Source organism: Mobula birostris, chromosome 21, assembly GCF_030028105.1.
Source record: "Mobula birostris isolate sMobBir1 chromosome 21, sMobBir1.hap1, whole genome shotgun sequence".
In the NCBI taxonomy this organism is placed as follows: domain Eukaryota; kingdom Metazoa; phylum Chordata; class Chondrichthyes; order Myliobatiformes; family Myliobatidae; genus Mobula; species Mobula birostris.
Window position 1 is genome coordinate 55576307 of NC_092390.1, and position 21395 is coordinate 55597701.

At 42.5% G+C, this 21395-nt stretch overlaps 1 protein-coding gene across 1 annotated transcript in view; it reads right to left on the reverse strand.

Annotated features, from left to right (window-relative positions):
* sec23ip (SEC23 interacting protein) overlaps window positions 1–21395 on the reverse strand; it is a 162802-nt gene that overhangs the window by 135524 nt on the left and 5883 nt on the right. Inside the window, exon 2 of the mRNA XM_072239520.1 lies at window positions 5661–6205. Within this exon, the coding sequence (XP_072095621.1) occupies window positions 5661–6205 (545 nt within the window). The remainder of the gene's footprint in view (window positions 1–5660; window positions 6206–21395) is intronic.

The following is a 21395-nucleotide window of genomic DNA, read 5'->3' on the forward strand; positions in this document are numbered from 1 at the left end:
ACAGACTAGAGGGGGAAATTGGCAGAGATGGTGGCAGAACACAGGTGGTTGAAGCTTCTGGGACTAGTTCACAAGGCGCAAGATAGGTATGTCCCACAGAAGAAATAGTTCTCAAATAGCAGGGCTAGGCAACCGTGGCTGACAAGGGAAGTTAAGGACTGCATAAAAGTCCAGGAAAGGGCAAGCAAAAGTGAATGGTAAGTTGGATGATTGGGAAGCTTTTAAAATCCAACAAAAGGCAACTAAAAAAAGCTGTAAGAGAAAAGATGAAATATGAGGGCAAACGAGCTGATAATATAAAGCAGGATACCAGAAGTTTTTTCAGTTACATAAAGAATGAAAGGGAAGTAAGAGTTAACACTGGACCACTAGAAAATGATGCTGGGGAGGTAGAAATGGGGAATGTAGATATGGCAAATGAACTTAATAAGTACTTTGCTTCAGTCTTTACTATCAAAGACACTAGCTGTACGCTAGTGGTCCGTGAGTGTCAGGGAGCAGGAGTGAGTGCTATCGCCATTACAAAGGAAAAAGTGCTAAGCAAGCTCAAAGGTCTTAAGGTGGACAAGTCACCTGGACCAGATAGACCACTTTCCAGAAAGAGGTTGAAAGAGGTTGCTGAAGAGATGGCAGATGCATTGGTCATGATCTTTCAAGAATTTTATTTATTCATTTATGGAATGTGGACATCGCCAGCTAAGCCAGCATTTATTGCCCATCCCTAGTTGCCCTTGAGAATGTGGAGATAAGCTGCCTTCTTGGATCGCTGCAGTCCTGGAGGTGTAGGTACACCCACAGTGCCGTAAGGAATCACCTGATTCTAGCATAGTCCTGGAGGACTAGAAAATTGCAAATGTCACTCCACACTTTAAGAAGGGATGAAAGCAAAAGGAAGTTATAGGCCAGTTAGCCTAACCTCAGTGGTTGGGAAAGTGTTGGAGTCTATTATTAAGGATGAAGTTTCGGGGTACTTATAAAATAAGTCAAAGTCAGCATGGTTTCTGTAAAGGGAAATCTTGCCTGACAAATCTATTAGAGTTCTTCAAGGAAGTAATAAGCAGGGTGGACAAAGGAGAGGCAGTGGGTGTCATTTACTTGGATTTTCAGAAGGCATTTGATAAGGTGCAACACATGAGGCTGCTGAACAAGATAAAATCCTATGGCGTTACAGGAAAGATACTGGTGTGGATGAAGAAATGGCTGAGAAGCAGGAGGCAGCAAGTGGGAATAAAGGACGCTTTTTCTGGTTGGCTGCCAGTGACTAGTATGTTCCTTAGGGGGTCAGTATTGGGAGTGCTACTTTTCATTGTTTCTCAGTGGTTTAGATAGTGGAATTGATGGCTTTGTGGCAAAGTTTGCAGATGATAGGAAGATAGGGAGAGGGGTAGGTAATGCTGAGGAAACTGTATGATTGCAGCAGGACTTAGACAAATTGGAAGAATGGGCAAAAAAGTGGCTGATGGAATACAGCGTTGGGAAATGTATGATAATGCATTTCGGTAAAAGGAACAATAGTGTGGATTAATAGGTCAATGGCAGACGCAATCTCAATGGCTCTCCACACGACTTTAGACCACCTAGAAAACACAAACACCGACGTCAGGATGCTGTTCATCGACTATAGCTCAGCATTTAATACCATCATTCCCACAATCCTGACTGAGAAGTTGCAGATCCTGGGCCTCTGTACCTCCCTCTGCAATTGGATCCTTGATTTCCTAACCGGAAGACCTCAGTCTGTACGGATTGGTGATAACATATCCTCCTTGCTGACGATCAACACTGGCACACCTCTGGCACAGTGACTGGAAGTGCACGGAGAGCAGTAAGCCTAAAGGAGTTTGGGGGCTTGCTGTTCTGGTAAACAACAGGTGGTGCAATCCTGGTCATATTATGATCGAGGAACGTGTTTGTAGACCGGATATTGAACTTTTTGCTGTTGGACTCCGGCCATATTCCACCGAGATACAACACTGGGCGTAATGGGAGGTTGTTCCTGCCTGTGGCCATCGAACTTTGCAGCTCCTCCCGTGTAGGGTCAGATACCCTGAACCAATAGGCTGGTCCTGGACTTATTTCCATCTGGCATAGTTTGCATATTGTTGTTTGATTGTTTGTGGTTTTTGTATTGCTATATTTATGCTCTATTCTTGGTTGGTGCAGCTGCAACGAAACCCAATTTCCCTTGGGATCAATAAAGTATATCTATCTATCTCAGGGGTGTGTGCTTAGCCCACTGCTCTACTCTCTGTATACACATGACTGTGTGGCTAGGCATACCTCAAGTACCATTTACAAATTTGCTGATGGTACAACCATTGTTCATAGATTCTCAGGTGATGATGAGAAGGCCTACAGGAGTAAGATATGCCAACTAGTGGAATGGTGCCACAGCAACAACCAGGCACTCAACGTCAGTAAGACAAAACAGCTGATTGTGGGCTTCAGGAAGGGTAAGACAAAGCAGCATATACCAATCCTCGTAGCGGGCTCAGAAGTGGAAAGAGTGAGCAGCTTCAAGTTCCTCAGTGTCAAGATCTTCTGAGGATATAACCTGGTCCCAACATATCGATGTAGTCATAAAGAAGGCAAGACAGCGACTATATTTTATTAGGAGTTTGAAGAGATTTGGCATGTCAACAAATACACTCAAAAACTTCTATAGTTGTACTGTGGAGAGCCTTCTGACAAGCTGCATCACTGTCTGATATGGAGGGACTACTGCACAGGACCGAAAGAAGCTGAAGGTTGTAAACCTAGTCAGCTCCATCTTGGGCACCAGCCTACAAAGTACCCAGGACATCTTTAAGGAACAGTGTCTCAGAAAGGCAATGTCCATTATTAAGGACCTCCAGCACCCAGGGTATGCCCTTTTCTCACTGTTACCATCAGGTAGGAGATACAGAAGCCTGAAGGCACACACTCAGCGATTCAGGAACAACTTCTTCCCCTCTGCCATCTGATTTCTAAATAGACATTGAAGCTTTGGATACTACCTCACTTTTTAGAAAAAAAAGTACAGTATTTCTGCTTTTGCACATTTTTTAAAATCCATTCAATATACGTAATTGATTTACTTGTTTATTTATTGTTGTTTTATTTATTTTTTTTCTCTCTCTGCTAGATTATGTATTGCATTGAACTGTTGCTGCTAAGTTAACAAATCTCACGTCACATGCCAGTGATAATAAGCCTGATTCTGATTCTAAATGGAGAGAAAATTCAAACATCAGAGTTGCAAAGAGACTTGGGAGTCCCTGTGCAAGACTCCCAGAAGGTTAATTCACAGGTTGAGCCTGTGGTAAAGGCGGCCAATGCAATATTGGCATTTATTTCAAGGGGAATAGAATATAAAAGCAAGATATTGCTGAGGATTTATAAGACACTGGTCAGGCTGCACTTAAGGGTATTGTCAACAGTTTTGAGCCCCTTATCTCAAAAAGGATGCATTGTCATTTTTGAGAGTCCAAAGGAGGTTCATGAGGATGACTCTGGGAATGAAGGAGTTAACATATGAAGAACCTTTTGGCAGTTTTGGGCCTATACTCACTTGAATTTAGAAGAATGTGTGGGGATCTCATTGAAACCTACCAAACACTGAAAGGACTACATAAGATAGATGTGGAGAGGATTTCTCTGGTGGGAGTATCCGAAACTAGGGGGGGAACAGCCTCAAAATTGAGGGGCGACCTATTAGAACAGAAGTAAGGAGGATTTTTTTTAAGCCAAAGAGCGGTGAATCTGTAGAATGCTCTGCCACAGGAGGCCAAGTCTGCGAGTATTCTTAAAGCAGAAATTGATAAGATTCCCGATAGGTCAGGGCATCAAAAGATATGGTGAGAGGGCAGATGCATGGGCTTGAATGGGATCTGGGATTGAGCCATGATGAAATGGCAGAGCAAACGAAGGGCTGAACGGCCTAATTCTGCTCCTATGTCTTATGGACCTAAGGACCAATACTCACATGGGCGAGCCCGTTTGTTTGAGGTGGACTTCGAGCAACATTTGGAAGGTGGTGTGTGTTTTCACGCAGACCATGGGTCCAGCGCGAGTTAAAGAGAACTTCGAGATGAGCACCAACTTATGTGCACATTTGGAGTGGGTTAACTGCAATGGGTCCTTTCTCTTTTTTTCTCTTTTTCATTTTCCTACTAACTGTCTGACAAAGCTGAAATTTGCAAAAATATTCTTTATAATTGTACGCAATGTATGATCTTTTTTTCTTGGGGGCAGGAGTTACACAACGTTTGCTCAGATTGGGTGTGGGTGGTTGAAACATCCTGGCTCTGCTGGTCTGGTGGGAATCTAGATGTGCAGAGTTTGAGAAAGGTAGTTTTCTCACTGCTGAGTCTTGTGGCTGTTATTGAGGGGCTAACAAGCTGCAGCTCTAGAGATGCTCGGTAACAAAGGGTTTCAAAGGTTAAGTACACCTTATCCAAAATTCCAAAATGCGAAAACGTTTGAAATCTGAATTTTTTTGAGCATTGACACAACATCACAAATGGAAAATCCAACAAGCCGCTGGGAAAGTTCCCGAGTGACCTCATGTATGTAATGAAGAGAAGTTAATGAAAGATAGGAAAACACAGCAAAAAACAAAGACATTAATTGTGTATTGAAAGAATAAATCCATCATCAGAGTGGATGTATGCTGCTTAATGATATGCTGATTACGAAACAAGCAAATATCTTACAGGGCAAACTGGAAATTGAAGGTAAGCATGAATATTCATCAGGCTGGTTGCAGAAATCTAAGAAAACCACAGTATTAATTTTAAAGATTAATTTTTTTTTTTAAAAGGTAAAGCATCTGCTGATCATGAAGCAGCAGAGAAATTCATTAATGAGTTTGCAAAGACCATCACTGATGAAAATCTAATGATGACTGATTTTATACCTTACATAAAACCTAAAAAAAGGTCAAATACAAATACAGTGTACTATAACCTTTATAATCAGAACATGGCATCGTAGGTGGAACTGAAAGCCTGTTGTTGTTCAACAGCTGATTCTGGTATTCTCCCAATGCAGCTGTGCTGCCTGTTACCCTGCACACATTATATTTTCACTGTTTCAGCTGCTACCATCTGGCAAACAGTACCACAGCATTAAGGCCAGGACCAACAGGATCCAGGACAGCTTCTTTCACCAAGCCATCAGACTTATCAATACATATTGATCTGATTGTGTATCTGACTGTACATACATGTATTCAATTCTAGTGTTTGGGAAATATTCTCTCATATTTTCCCTCTTTATTGCTCGTACATCGCGACAGAGATGCAACATAAAGTTCCCTTGTACAATAACTACAAATATTAATGGTATGTAACAATTTTTATTGTTAAATTGATATATGTGATGGACAACTGTAAGACAATGACCGCTAACTGGTAGCACATAAATTCAGTGTCAGAAATGACGACACTGAATTTATGTGCTACCCAGCTATCTCCTTATATATTCCAACATCTGAAATCCAAGACATTTACTGCCCCAAGGATTTTGGATAAGGGGTACTCAACCTGTGCCACTGCATTCAAAACGAGCTCAAGGCTTGACAATGATTATAAACTGTATCGGCAATCATCATACAAATTATTCTTTTACTCTAAGCAGTCTCAATAAAGAGAACATACGAACATCAGAACTCATCTTACCTGTGGTGAAGAGATCGGTGGTGTCTGGTAAAGATGATTAGTTGGTGTGGCAGACTGGAAGGGAGGTAGGTGTTGCTGACCTGGGCTTTGGCTATACTGTAGCTGTTGGGGGGGAAGGTAAGGACTTGCACGACTACTCTGTGAGGTTTGGCGATAAGGGTTATAATTCTGCTGGGTCTGAGGAGGAGAGACAGTTGTGAAAGCTGTTGAGGCAGGAAGTCCAGGCTGATTATTCTGGTAGGTTGTATTAATGTACTGAGAGACTGGAGGTGCCACGAAGCCAGCTTGAGGATGTGTGCTCTGAAATGCAAAGGGATCTCGTGCAGAATGTGCTGAGGAAGCTACAGGTACTTCAGCTGGGGCTTTTGAACTTGAAACTGTCCTTGCAGGCGGTGCTGTTGTTGTACAAGGATGGTGTCCAATATTTGCAAAAGGATCATTGTTAGTTACAGCCTGGGAAAAATAGCTGAAGGCAGGTGGATGGCTCATGGAAGCTGACGTCTGACCCACGAAACTGTCCTCCTCACCAACATCTGTTGATTCATCTGTCGGAAAACACAAAACAGTAAACATTCTTAACTCTATAGGTAGCTAAAAAGAACAACTATCTTCTTTTGCAAATGGGTTATTTGTCATCTTTGTTCGCTTTAAATATTTATTTATTTAGCGATGCAGCGTGGAATAGGCCCTTCCAGCCCTTCAAGCTGCACCCCCAAGTAATCCCCAACAACCCTGATTTAACTCTAACCCAATCATGGGATCATTTACAGTGACCAATTAACCTACCCACTATATCTTTAGACTGTGGGAGGAAACCACGGACGACCTGGAGAAAACCCACGCATTTTACGAGAACGCAGAGACTCCTTACAGAGGATGCTGGAATTGAACTCTGAACCTCAATGCCCCGAGCTGTAATAGCGTCACGCTAACTGCTATGCTACCATGATGCCCTTTTCACATTGGTTATTTGTCAGTCTTTGTTTCTGTGTAGTTTTTCATTGATTTTATTGTTTCTTTGTATTTACTGTGAATACTTGTGAGAAAATGAATCTCAGTATAGTATATGGTGATATACATATATACACACACACATATATATATATATATATATATACACACACACACACATATACACACACACACATATACACATATATATACACACATATATATATATATACACACACATATATACACACACATATACATACACATATACACACACACACACACACACACATATATATATTTTGGTAATAAAGTTACTTCAAACTTTCTGTTGCTTCTGAACAAAAATCACTTTCCAATAAAACAAAACTCAGCCTGAAAATACAGCGTTAGTCACAACTAATGCAATTAATTTACAATAATAATGGATTTAATAAAACTAATGAAATGTCATAGCCTGTATTTTAAAATATTTATTTATTTATTTAGCGACACAGTGTGGAGTAGACCTGTCCAGCCCTCCAAGCCACGCCACCCCAGAAATCCCCAGTAAACCTGATTACCCCTAACCCAAACTCGGGACAATTCACAATGACCAATCCACCGTCCTGACGAAGGGTCTCGGCCTGAAACGTCGACTGCACCTCTTCCTAGAGATGCTGCCTGGCCTGCTGCATTCACCAGCAACTTTTGTGTGTCACCTACCTGATACAGCTTTGAACTGTGGGAGGAAACTGGAGCACCCAGGGAAAACCCACACATTCCATGGGGAAGATGTACAGAGACTCCTTATAGAATAGCATAGGAAATGAATGCAAGGATAGAAGCTGGAGATTTTACGGAGCAAAGAATAAAGAGGAAAGCTTTGAGATGCGAAAAGAGAATAATACCGGCAAAAAAAAAAACAACAGAGACACACAATGCTGGAGGAACTCAGCAGGCCAGGTAGCATCTATGAAAACAGTACAGTTGATGTTTTGGGCCAAGACTCTTCAGCAGGACTGGAGAAAAAAAGCTGAGGAGTAGATTTAAATTGGAGGGAGGGGAAAGAGAAACACAAGGTAATATGTGAAACCCGGAAGGGGAAGGATGAAGTAAAGAGCGAGGAAGTTGATTGGTGAAAGAGATACAGGGCTGGAGAAGGGGGAGTCTGATAGAAGAGGACAAAAGGCCCTCAACCGCATCTCTTCTGTTTCATCAATATCTGCTTTCGCTCCAGCTTCCCTCACCCTATCAGGGATAGGGTTCTTCATGTCCTCACCTACCACCCCACCAGCCTCTCGTCCAGCATATAATTCTCCGCAACTTCCACCATCTCCAAAAGGATCCAACCATCAAGCACATCTTTCCCTCCCTGCACCCCGCCCCCCACTTTCTGTAGGGATCACTCCCTATGTAACTCCCTTGTCCATTCGTCCATCCCCTCTGATCTCCCTTTTGGCATTTATCCTTGCAAGTGGAACAATTGCTACACCTGCCCCTCCATCTCCTCCTTCATCACCATTCAGGACCCCAAACAGTCCATCCAGGTAAGGTGACACTTCACCCGTGAGCCTGTTGGGGTCATTTACTCTGTCCGGTGCTCCTGGTGTGGCCTCCTGTATATCAGTGAGACCTGATGTAGATGGAAGACCGCTTTGCTGAGCGACTGTGCTCCGTCTGCCAGAAAAAGCCGGATCTCCCAGTGGCCACCCATTTTAATTCCACTTCCCATTCCAATATATCTATCCATGGTCTCCTCCACTGTGGTGTTGAGGCCACACTTAAGTTGGAGGAACAACACCTTGTATTCAGTCTGGGTAGCCTCCAACCTGATGGCATGAACATCGATTTCTCGAACTTCTGATAATGACCCCATCCCTCTTTCACCATTTCACCATTCCCCATCCCTTTTCCCTCTCTCACCTTATGTCCTTGCCGGCTCATCACCTCCCTCTGATGCTCCTCCCCCCTTTTCTTTCATGGCCTCCTGTCCTCCTCTATCAGACTCCTCCTTCTCCAGTCTTCTACGCCTTTCACAATCAACTTTCCAGCTCTTTATTTCATCCCTCCCCCCTTCACGTGTGCGTGCGTGCGTGTACACACACGCTTGGATTTCCAGCATCTGCAGATTCTCTCGTTTGTGAGCGAATACATAATGGAATTGACAACAGTACAAGGTTTTAATAAATTAATTCTCATGTCAACAGTGCTCGTTGCTCCCATTCTCACTAATGTATGACACACCTCCTGAAAGGGTGTGGCTGCCATTGGTTGGCAGTAGCCTTCATGATGGAAAAAGAAACTTAAACATACCAGTCAGATCCTAATAAGCAAAACTCTTTGGTACTTTGACAGTTTTTCTGCTGTTAAAACTCAATGTTCATGAATCTCACTGATGCTCACATGTTCAAAAATAAATCAACTTTAAATACAATCTTAGCATGATAAATGTTTTTAAATTATTAGTAATATGATCATTTTTTGGGGTTTTTGAATCACTTAAAGTAATTAAACACCTTTACATGATGTCAACTCAATTCAAAAAATGTACATAACCTGGAACATGCCATGTCATTCTTTCCCCCACAGCCATTCTATTCATTCAATGGGATTTACAGGAAGATACTGTTTCCTGCTTGGCATTGCTGCCTGCCGCACCTTCAACAGTGTCCTTTGGTCAGCTGCAGAGTCAGCATCCAGGGACCACCACTCATTGACCTTTCACTTCCTTAGCCCTGGTACATCTCCTGGTGGTGGAGCAGTGGCAGAGATGTCTCCCTGCCACCCCCCTGCAGCTAATTGGTCCCCCAATTTCTGTCCTTACTCCTCAGTCACAGCTAAAAGCTGCCCTTTCCTCCCTCTTCAGCCAACTCTCTGGCAGCCCTCCTGAGCCTCGCTCTGGTCACTGCCATAGCATGAAGTGACCCTATCACTGAAGCGCCGATGAAGCCCCGGCATTTGTCTTCCTCACTACCGACTCCACCTGCAAGTTAACCTTTAGGGTGTTCTGCACAAGGACTCCCAAGTCCATTTCCATCTCAGATTTTCAGATTTTCTCCCCGTTTAAAAAATATTCTGCACATTTACTATTTCTACCAAAGTGCATGACCAAGCATTTTCCAACATTGTATTTCATTTGTCACTCTTGCCCATTCTCCTAATCTAAGTCCTTCTGCAGCTTAGCTTTTTCTTCAACACTACCTGCCCCTCCACCAATCTTTGTATCATCTGCAAACTTGGCAACAAAGCCATCTATTCCATCATCTAAATCATTGATATACAGCATAAAAAGCAGTCCCTACACCATCCCCTGCAGAACATCACTAGTCACTGGCAGCCAATCAGAAAAGAACCCTTTTATTCCCACTCGCTGCCTCCTACCAATCAGCCAATGCTCTAACCACGCCAGTGACTCCCCAGTAATGCCATGGGCTCTTAACTTGATAAGCAGCCTTTCTCACTGCACTTCATTCTCCCTGATACTTGTAGCCCCCCGTGTGTAGTCACTTCTCCCATTCACGCCTGCACTTACGAAGGATCTTTATCTCATTCTCTATATTCGTTCCAGTTTTTGCCATGTAATCCTTCCTTTTGGGCCCATCTTTCATCCTGCCTCTCAGAGGATCTTTGGGTAGTCTTCTCTTTGACGTCTTTGTAGTCATTGATAGGTGTCTCTGTTGCAAGAGACCAGTGGTTGGGTGACTAACTTCCTACTCCTTAGTACAGACTTTCCTGCAGTCATCCAGTCTTTTCTGAATATCTTCCAGTCGTCTCTGGACACCAACTGATCTTTTACAGCAGTCACTGGATATCCAGAAGTTTCAATGAGATTCACAGGAAGATGCCATTTCCTGCTTGATATTACCGCTTGCCGCCTCCAATTCCCTTCGGTTAACTGCAGTCAACAGCCAGGGATCACCACTCAATGATGTTTCATTCCTTATCCCTGGTACTTCTCCCGGTGGTTGAGCAATGGCTGGGGCATCTCCTTGCCACCACCCCCTGGAGTTTTCAATGGAGTTAGTCGGTCCCCCAATTTCTTTCTCCTCAACTACAGCCAAAAGCTGCCCTTTTCTCCCTCTTCAGCCAACTCTCTGGTGAACTTCCTGCGCCTCGCTCCAGTCACTGCCATATCAAGGAGTAACTTTATCAAAGTGCTTTCAAAACCCTGGCATCCTACCTCCACAGGGTAGATGATGGTCCTCCATTCAGCTTCCATACACTCAACTGCCAGGTCGAAGTACTTCAGCTTCTTCCACTCATGGGCAGCCTCCACTCCTTCCTCCTGTGGGATGGTTAACTCAGTGAGGAGGACTGTGTTGGCAGCCGTGGACTACAGTACTATGTCTGGGTGGAGATGTGTTGGTGATTTCCATGGGGAACTGTAGCTGAGATTTGCCTTCATGCTCCATTCCTTGCCTGTGGAGAGGAGTCCTGAAGAAGCTCTTGGGTGGGTGCATTCAGCGATCTTACTAGCCTTAACAAATGGGATGACTTGTCGTTCCACTGGGGAAAGGCTGCTTCTCGCATCCTGTCTGCAGGTCTTCAAGATCTCTGCCAGCTTCTTTAGGACCTGCTTGTGCTGCCGTTTGTAGCACCCCGAGACAGCACGGAATTTCATCCAGCAAGGATGTGTTGGAGGTTGGCATTGGTGGTATCACACAGGGGGCAGCTATTTTCACTGCTGAACCACTGTTGAAGATTTCGGTGGCAGGGCAAGGTGTCGTAAGTTTTCCTGATGAAGAAGCTGAGTCTGAATACCGGTTTCCCCCGCCATCCGACGGTACAGCATTCCTATGAAACAGTTCGTCAGCCAGAACGTCGTAAAGCAAAGAAGCAATTACCATTTATTTATATGGGGAAATTTTGTGAGCATTCGCAGACCCAAAAATAACCTACCAAATCATGCCAAATAACACATAAAACCTAAAATAACAGTAACATATAGAAAAAGCAGGAATGATATGATAAATACATAGCCTATATAAAGCAGAAATACTTTTCCACAATCATTGCCGGCACTGTTCTCCATAGCGAAAATCTCACGCAAGCGCTACCTTTAAGCTATGAAGCTGCCAAATCATACCAAATAACACATAAAAATACACAGCCTATATGAAGTAGAAATAATGTATGTACAGTGTAGTATCACTTATGGGAATCAGGTAGACAGCTTGCCGAACACACTGATGATGGTGTGTTAGACTGAGCCGGAGTTTGGGTGGTGCAGTAGCCCCAACCCTCCGGGCAGCGAACCGATACCGATCCGCAAAGCATACAGGGGTACAGCGGTAGCCTGGAGGCACACAGCACACGTTTAAGAAAAAAGCCGAAATAAACATGCTAATTAATTAGGTACCGCTGACACGTAATTGTCAGCCCAGATCAGAGGCGATGCAATCGGCAATCACCTCTGATCTGGGCCAACATTTACGTGCCGGGCGGCACCTAATTAATTAGCATGTTTATTTCTGCTTTTTTCTTAAAGATGTGTTGTGTGCCTCCCGGCTACCGCGGCATTCTCCGTGAATCGGTATCTGTCCGCAGCCTGGGGGTTAGGGTGGTGGGACACTGGAGTGTCATCTCATCGTCTGTTTCCATTAGGACAGGCAGGTCATCTTCTTCTATGTCTGTCTGCCTCGATGTCAAAGGACAAGGTTCGTCATTTGCTGTGGCTGATGTGGAAGGCTTGCTTGACTGCTGAGACTCGCGCATTTTTCCACCATACAGTTCTTTGTAAGCACTCAAACCATCTTGCAAATATGCCCTAAACCGATGTACCTTTTCTAAATTAAAGTCGTACTTTATTATTGCAGCGAAAATCTCACGTAGTTGCTTCACGTTCAGTTCCTGGATGACTTCACTTTCGCTACTGAATTCGGTTTCGATTGTTATCCTTTCCTCTTCCAATTGCATCAGCTCTTCATCTATCAGTTCTTGATCATGGGATGCCAAAACCTCTTCAACATCATCTTCGTCAACTTCCACAAGCCAAACTCACTTTGTCCTTACTTCGTTCACCACGATCGAAACGCTTAATTATGTCTAGTTTTACGAGCTCTTTCAGGCTTTTTACCCTTACAAGCTCTTTCAGGCTTTTCCAACATCTTGCAAATGGCTGCTCACAGGCACGTGTTTAAGCAATGCCGGCAAGAATGCAGTTCCGAATCCGGGGGAGAGCGGCTGCTCGAGGGGGCGCGCTGATTTTCCCCACACACTGCCTTTCTTCGTAACAGTGAAAACACCTTCTGTTCGCGAAAACAGGGAGCTAATGTAGTTCTTTCGTAACAGTGAGGTTTCGTAAAGCAAATGTTCGAAAAGTGGGGGACACCTGTAAATAGTTATTGAACCTACACTGTCTAACCTGGCACTTTATAAGTGACAGTTTTCTCCGAAAAGCAGTCCTTCGATCCCTAGACTTCAGAAAGAACCAAAGATTGGAGCACAATCACACTCAGCACCTCTCAGGATGTTTGCATCTTTCCAGAGAACTGTTCTGCATTGTCAGTCATAAAAATATCATGCAACAATGTGAAACTAAATTCTTTATGACACAACCTCAGAAGAAACCCCTAGCATTGTTTGAAACATTCCCAAATGCACGGGCAACCATTGCCAAAGAGCCACCTCACTGAATACTTCTTATGCTAGAGATGCAAAAGCTTGTTTATTTTTAAAAGATGTTTATGAGAAACGGATTTATCATCACAATATATTTTTTGCTGTAATAAAATTTACTCAATTATTCACACATGGCTTTTTCCATACAGCTTGTGATCGTTTCATCAGATTTAAGGGTTGCCTCCATCAGCATTTTGTTCAGTTTACAATGGCATTCACACTCTCCTTATATCTAATCTATTGACCACTGTCACATGATTCCAGAAACAATGTTATTCTATGGCGGGGATCCCTACCATTAACTGAGGGGTCCATGGACCCCAGGTTGGGAATGCCTGTTATGGCATCCAGTAATGAAGCACTTAAATGACAAATGTGTAGATTCCTGCAGAAATACACAACCAAATTAGGGGTACAAGCTGATAACATTGAGGTAGCAGAATCAATACAGTTAGATATAAACAAAATGCAGATGTGGACAGATAAGTGGCAGATGAAATTTAATGTAAATAAATGTAAAGTATTGCATTTAGGATGTAGAAAAATTAGACATAAATATACAATGGGGAGGAGCTGTCCAGAAGTTCCTGTATGAGAAAGCTTTGAGTGTCCTGGTAGACTCATCACTACCAACTGACGGAGGTGTATAAGATGATGAGAGGCATTGATCGTGTGGATAGTCAGAGGCTTTTTCCCAGGGCTGGAATGGCTTGCACGAGAGGGCACAGTTTTCAACATTTTCATATGATGTAATCTGACCTTTCCGAATCTTTTTTCTAAACTTAAATTATACGAGGAGAGGAGCGGAGTTAACGACATTGTTGAACATGTTCGATATAAGCTGTTGGTCTAGCCCTGCTTTGTTTTTTTTCCTTGGGATTTTTTTTTCTTTTGGGGTTTTTTTTGTTTATATATATTTTTTCTTTTTATTTCTTTTTTAATGTTTAATCTCATTATGAGTTTGGAAGTCTTTTATATCTGTGTTACTTAAAATTCATTTTATATTTGTTGATGAACATTTTTCCAATCTCTGTACCAACTTTGTTATTGAGTTTGTAATTTTGAAAAATTAATAAAAAGATTTAAAAGAGAGGGCACAGTTTTAAGGTGCTTGGAAGTAAGTACAGAGGAGATGTCAGGGGTAAGTATTTTTATGCAGAGAGTGGTGAGTGCGTGGAATGGGCTGCCGGCGGCAGTAGTGGAGGTGGATACGATAGGGTCTTTTAAGAGACTCCTGGATAGGTACATGGAGCTCAGAAAAATATTATGGGTAACCCTAGGTAATTTCTAAGGTAAGGACGTGTTTAGCACAGCTTTGTGGGCCGAAGGGCCTGTATTGTGCTGTAGGTTTTCTATGTTTCTATCAACATCTAGACAATGGACAAAAGTGATCAGGAAGCCTAACAGAATGTTGGGCTATAAGATACGCTCAGTGGAGTTCAAGGGACATTCTCCTTAAGCTGTATAACACGCCTGTGAGGCCACACTTCGAACAATGGGTACGTTTGGTCTCAATATTGTGTGAGGGATGTGAAGGCATTGAAGAGAGTCCAGAGAAGGGCAACGAGACTTATTCTTGGTCTGTAAGGTATAAGCTATGAAGAATGATTGAAAGAATTAAATCTTTTTTGCCTCAATAGATGTAGAATGACAGGAGATGTGATAGAAGTGTTCAAAATCATTAAGGGTGCAAGTAAAGTAGATGCCAGCTGCTACTTCAAAATTAATCCATCATCAAGGACATGGGGCCAAAGGTGGAGACATGGTTTAGACGAGATTTCAGACCAACATTAAGAAGCACTTCATTACACAGCGAGTTGTGGACACATGGAACAAACTACCTGATTGTGTAGTTAAGAGTAGTACTTTAAGACACTTTCAAATCTAAACTCTACAGTCAGTTCAACACCCTATGTGAATAGGGATTTGGCAAGCTTCGTTGGGCCGAATGGCCTGTTCTTGTCAAAAACACTCTAACGTTCAAATAAAAGTACCCTGTACTCTGTAAGCAGAGGTCTGAGAAAAGAAACTTGACCTTGTCCTAACTGGATGGTAAATTACTACTTACATCAGGGGTTCACACCCTGGGGTCCACAGACCCTTTGGCTAATCAGAGGTTGATGATGTTAAAAAAGTTTGGAAACCTCTGGCCAACATTAATATTAATAGTCACCATCAATGTTCCCTCTAATAGTCACTGTGCGCAAAAAATCTTACGTTGTGCAATTATTTTTTCCTGTGACAAAAGTATGTGCGCACTGAATGTACACATGGCACAGTTTATGTAGGTTTACATAATATTTGGCATAAAACTGCACAGGATAATAACAAAATAACATACATATTTAAGTCACAGTTATTTTTTTCTCTCTCCTGTCTTTGGCATTTACCCATTCTTTGTAAACTCTATTTAGACTAATAGAACTTCCAACCAATCGAAAGCTTTTGATTCTCATTAACATATCCAAATGACATTCACCTGAATGGTTTCTCAGCTTGTTTTTGAGTTGATTCATTAGACTAAAACCTCGTTCACAGTTAGCACTAGACGCAAGAAAGGATCCCCCAATGTCCATCAACTGTGCAAGGTCGCAAAACCATTCCTTTTGAAGTACAAATACCACCATTTGAGCAAAGTTTGAAATCAGTTTGGATTTAATTTTTTCTTGCATGGCAAATCCGAAATCATTAAACTAACTATTACAGTATTTTAAGCTAGAAAATCATGAAATTTTAGACATGAGGCATTAACTTATTCATCACCAAATGTGAACTCACAATCTCCAATTGCGGAGAAATCAAAAGCTGACCATTCTTGTACCTCATCTTCAGGAAACCTTTGTTCTAAATGAAAACAAAGACTATTTATAAAAGTCAACAGCGAACTTGTATCTAATGTGATGTTTTCTTCATGTTGTTGGCTTAGCAAAACTTTAATTTTGTCACTCCACGAAACATTTTCTCCCAGATACTGCCTTCCTATATTGTTAATTTTGCCTCGCGCAAATTGAAGTGAATCAATTGGCGTCAGGCCACTCTTTTGCAGAATCTTGCACAGTGTAGGCAGTTCATCAAAGACATCATTTAAAACCTGTAAAGCTACTTAGTGTGTGATGTTTATCAATTTCTTGTGACAGTATTTAGCCACAAGGTCATTTGACTGATCTTTTTCAATGAAAACTAAGAAAGCTATCTACAGGATTTGAAACAGATCTTTGTGAACTTTACGATATGAACACTGTCCGCCGTGATGCAGCTGTACAAACCGGAACAGGAAAGGTGAGGTGACGTAAATTAGTGACGTGCATTGTGGTATTCGAAAAACCGACTAACTAGTTAACAGAAACATTTAGCTACAAGATTATTTTAAGTATAATTATTAATTACATTATTTTAGATAACTAACCTTTTGTGCACACATTAATTTCCTTTATGCACTGGTTGAAAAATGTGTGCGCGCACACACGCACACAGCTTAGAGGGAACATAGGTCACCATGCAACAATAGTTTAAACTCACATATCGGTCTATTATTATTCGTATGGGGTGGGGAATGACTTGCATCCAATTTGGTTCTGGGGGTTCGGGTGACTGGTGAGACTACTGCACACTTCCCCAGACGGATGGCCAGGAAGGTGGTTTGTTAAGTAGTTTGCTCATTATACCTTACACAGAGCCTCAAACCGAAAATGCTCTGTGGTATTAGACATAGAAACAGAAAGCTGTTGGTCAGGTGGCTCCGTTACTCCAGAAGTTGTGGCTTTAGAGTATGTTTCAAGACTGACCACTTAACCGTATGAAATATCTTGAAGTTGGTGCATTTATGTGTTCGATTTCACAAACACACAAGAAACAGAGCTTGCCACTTAATAACTAGCAGAGAACATCCTCAGCACTTAAAACTAACTCACAAGCATGGAACCTAATTCCATCAGATAATTAATTTTTATACTTCTGCTTATTTTTCCCTTGCTTTTTCAATCCAGACTTTCCTTCCCTCTCCATTCTGTTACCCATAAATTAATTGGCATCACCTTCACTGGTTTCATTTCTGCTTCACTTCAGTACAGATTCTTCAACCCTGTTGATTGAGGAAACTTGCGCTTTCTTGCTTCACTTAGTCAAAGTCATACTTTATTGATCCCAGGGGAAATTGGTTTTTGTTACAGTTGCACCATAAATAATTAAATAGTAATATGTAAATTATGCCAGGAAATAAATCCAGGACCAGCCTATCGGCTCAGGGTGTCTGACCCTCCAAGGGAGGAGTTGTAAAGTTTGATGGCCACAGGCAGGAATGACTTCCTACGACGCTCTGTGTTGCATCTTGGTGGAATGAGTCTCTGGCTGAATGTACTCCTGTGCCCACCCAGTACATTATGCAGTGGATGGGAGACATTGTCCAAGATGGCATGCAACTTGGACAGCATCCTCTTTTCAGACACCACCGTCAGAGAGTCCAGTTCCATCCCCACAACATCACTGGCCTTATGAATGAGTTTGTTGATTCTGTTGGTGTCTGCCACCCTCAGCCTGCTGCCCCAGCACACAACAGCAAACATGATAGCATTGGCCACCACAGACTCATAGAACATCCTCAGCATCGTCCGGCAGATGTTAAAGGACCTCAGTCTCCTCAGGAAATAGAGATGGCTCTGACCCTTCTTGTAGACAGCCTCAGTGTTCTTTGACCAGTCCAGTTTATTGTCAATTCGTATCCCCAGGTACTTGTAATCCTCCACCATGTCCACACTGACCCTCTGGATGGAAACAGGGGTCACCGGTGCCTTAGCTCTCCTCAGGTCTACCACCAGCTCCTTAGTCTTTTTCACATTAAGCTGCAGATAATTCTGCTCACACCATGTGACAAAGTTTCCTACCGTAGCCCTGTACTCAGCCTCATCTCCCTTGCTGATGCATCCAACTATGGCAGAGTCATCAGAAAACTTCTGAAGATGATAAGACTCTGTGCAGTAGTTGAAGTCCGAGGTGTAAATGGTGAAGAGAAAGGGAGACAAGACAGCCCCCTGTGGAGCCCCAGTGCTGCTGATCACTCTGTCGGACACACAGTGTTGCAAGCACACATACTGTGGTCTGCCAGTCAGGTAATCAAGAATCCATGACACCAGGAAAGCATCCACCTGCATTGCTGTCAGCTTCTCTCCCAGCAGAGCAGGGCGGATGGTGTTGAATGCACTGGAGAAGTCAAATAACATGACCCTCACAGTGCTCGCTGGCTTGTCCAGGTGGGCGTAGACACGGTTCAGCAGGTAGACACTGGCATCCTCAACTCCTAGTCAGGGCTGGTAGGCGAACTGGAGAGCATCTAAGTGTGGCCTGACCATAGGCCGGAGCATCTCCAGAACAAGTCTCTCCAGGGTCTTCATGATGTGGGAGGTCAATGCCACTGGTCTGTAGTCATTGAGGCCGCTGGGGTGCGGCATCTTCAGCACAGAGACGAGGCAGGATGTCTTCCACTGCACAGGATCCCATGGATAAGGTAATAGTGCATTTATTTACACATTACTCTAGCCTTCATTAGAAAAGAATGTAACCTCACACTGACGAGTAGAAAAAGATTCAACTTTGACCAGAATCGATCCCATTTGGCATGGCACATGAAACAGGTTTATTCTTCAACCACAAACCATTCAATATTTGAAATGATGCATTAAAATTGCTCAATCCCCCAGTAACAGCCTCTTACTTTAAATAATTCAGAAAATAAAATTTTGCTTTCCTAAATTCAATCAATTGATTTTCCTCCTGTCATAATAATATGCATATTCTCTTCACTGCATGCCGTACTAGCTTCCTTCACTTCCTTCTCATGGAATCTCACAGAAAATCTCTCGAATGACTTTAATATTAAGTATAGTCACCAAACTACCATCAGAACACAAGAAGCAGAGAAAACAGTTTGCGATATCAGGATGTTTGAAATGGGTCTACGCTGATGGAACAAGATCTTTTAACTGTACTAGAATCATTACACAGGATCTAGCCTATTCTTAAAATCGAACATTTAAATTGTTTCAGTACTGCCATCAGCATCGTTATCATTGCAAATCTCCAAACACAAGATTTACATATTAAAACCTGTAATTACTCTGCTGGTAAAAAAAAATCAGTTCAACCGTAGATAGTCTACAAAGCAGTTCTAACCATAGCTTGTAATATATTTTTAAAATTTAATTTTGTTTAAAGCAGGGGTTCCTAAACTTTATGTTATGGAATCTTATCATTAACCAAGGAGTCCATGGACCCCAAGTTGGGAACCCCTGATTCAGAGATAGAGCGCGGAGAATTCCTTCTGGCCCTTCAAGCTGCACCTCCTAGCAACACCCAACAACCCCAATCTAATCATTGAACAACACCCAAGAACCCCAATCTAATCATTGAACAATTTACAATGACCAATTAACCTACGCAGTCTGTCTTTAGACTGTGAGAGGAAACTGAAGGACCCAGAGAAAACCCCACGTTCCCAAGGGGGAGATGTACAGAGACTCCTTACAAAACGATGCTAGGATTCAACTCCAAAGTCCCGAGCTGTAATAGCATCATGCTTACCACTACATTTAAAGGCACAAACAAATTTCCATGTAATAAGTTGAAGTACATATTTCCTTTATTACATGAAAAGTTGTTTGTGCCTTGAAGTTCACCATGATTTTTAATCCAATATCTAAAATATCCATTGCCTTCAGCTACAAGTGCTAAGGACCCAACAGTTGAATGCTTATACAAACAAGATGCCGGAAATCCGAGCAACGCACACAAAATGCTGAAGGAACTCAGCAGGCCAGGCAGCATCTACGAAAAAGAGTACCATCAACATTTCGAGTCTGCCAAAGGGTTTCAGCCCAAAATGTCAACTGTACTCTTTTCCGTAGATGCTGCCTGGCCTGCTGAGTTCCTCCAGCATTTTGTGTGTGTGTTGTTCAGTGCACATTATGGCCAAAAACAAATTGGAAACTACAAAATGCTAGCACATCTGCTCCACATACTGGCATTTAACCCTCACTCCCGTCCTCTGTTCCAGTAAATCTGTGAATCCAGAACTACACTGTGAAAATATTAGGAAGGTCAAGACTTCCACCCACATGTGCAAGTTTTCTCCAAATTTGCTGCACTCCACTGAAGGATTCCTCATGGATTCCTAGGAGTGGAGTATAAACTTACCACAAGCAGCGTTCATCTGTACAATGTCCCTATGACCCAAGCGGGTTGTGGGAGCTGTAACAACTTGATGCGGAAAAAGCAAAATTCAGTTACTTCAACAGGAGACAGTGAGCGACAGGAACAAGTGTTAATTAAGCTATACATTTTATGAATTGAACTTTTTAAATATTTTGTTTGATCATTTGCACTTTAAAAAACATTGATTTTTTTTTGCATTTTTTTTCTATCAGAGGGAGGTTCTGGCCCAGCGTAATCACTAATGCCAGGTAGTTAAATGAACCATTACTAGCACTGAGCCTGTCTGAACACAAACAGGAGAAAGTCTGCAGATGCTGGAAATCCAAACAACGCACACAAAATGCTGAACCAACTCAGCAGGCCAGGCAGCATCTATGGAAAAGAGCAAATGATTTGGGCCAAGATCCTTCGTCAGGACTGGAAAAGAGATGAGGTCAGAGTACAAAGGTGGGGGGAGGAAGAAGTACAAGGTAACTGATTGATAGGTGAGACCGGGAGGGGGTGGGGGGGGGGGGGAGAGAGGTGAAGTAAAGAGTTGGGAAGTCAACTGGGGACAGAAGGCCATGGAAGAAAGGGTAAGGTGGAGGAGCACCAGAGGGATGTGATGGGCAGGTAAGAAGATAAGGTGAGAGGGGGAATGGGGAATGATGGGGGTGGGGGGCGGGTAGAGGAGTGAGCCTATTCCGTGCTGTATCTCTAAATAAAAATATATTTTAAAAAATACAAGGTATGATTAGAGCTGATTTGTAGACTATCTGTGGTTAAACTGTTTTTTAAACAGCAGAATACTTGCAGGTTTTAATATGTAAATTTTATATTTGGAGCTTTGCAATGTCAATGATGATGATGGCAGTACTGAAATGATTTAAACAACAATTTTAAAAAGATTGTGATGGATTTAAAAATAGACTAGATTTTACATAAACTGTAAACCTCTTGTATGTCCCCCACCTTCACCATTCTCGTTGCTCACCTCAT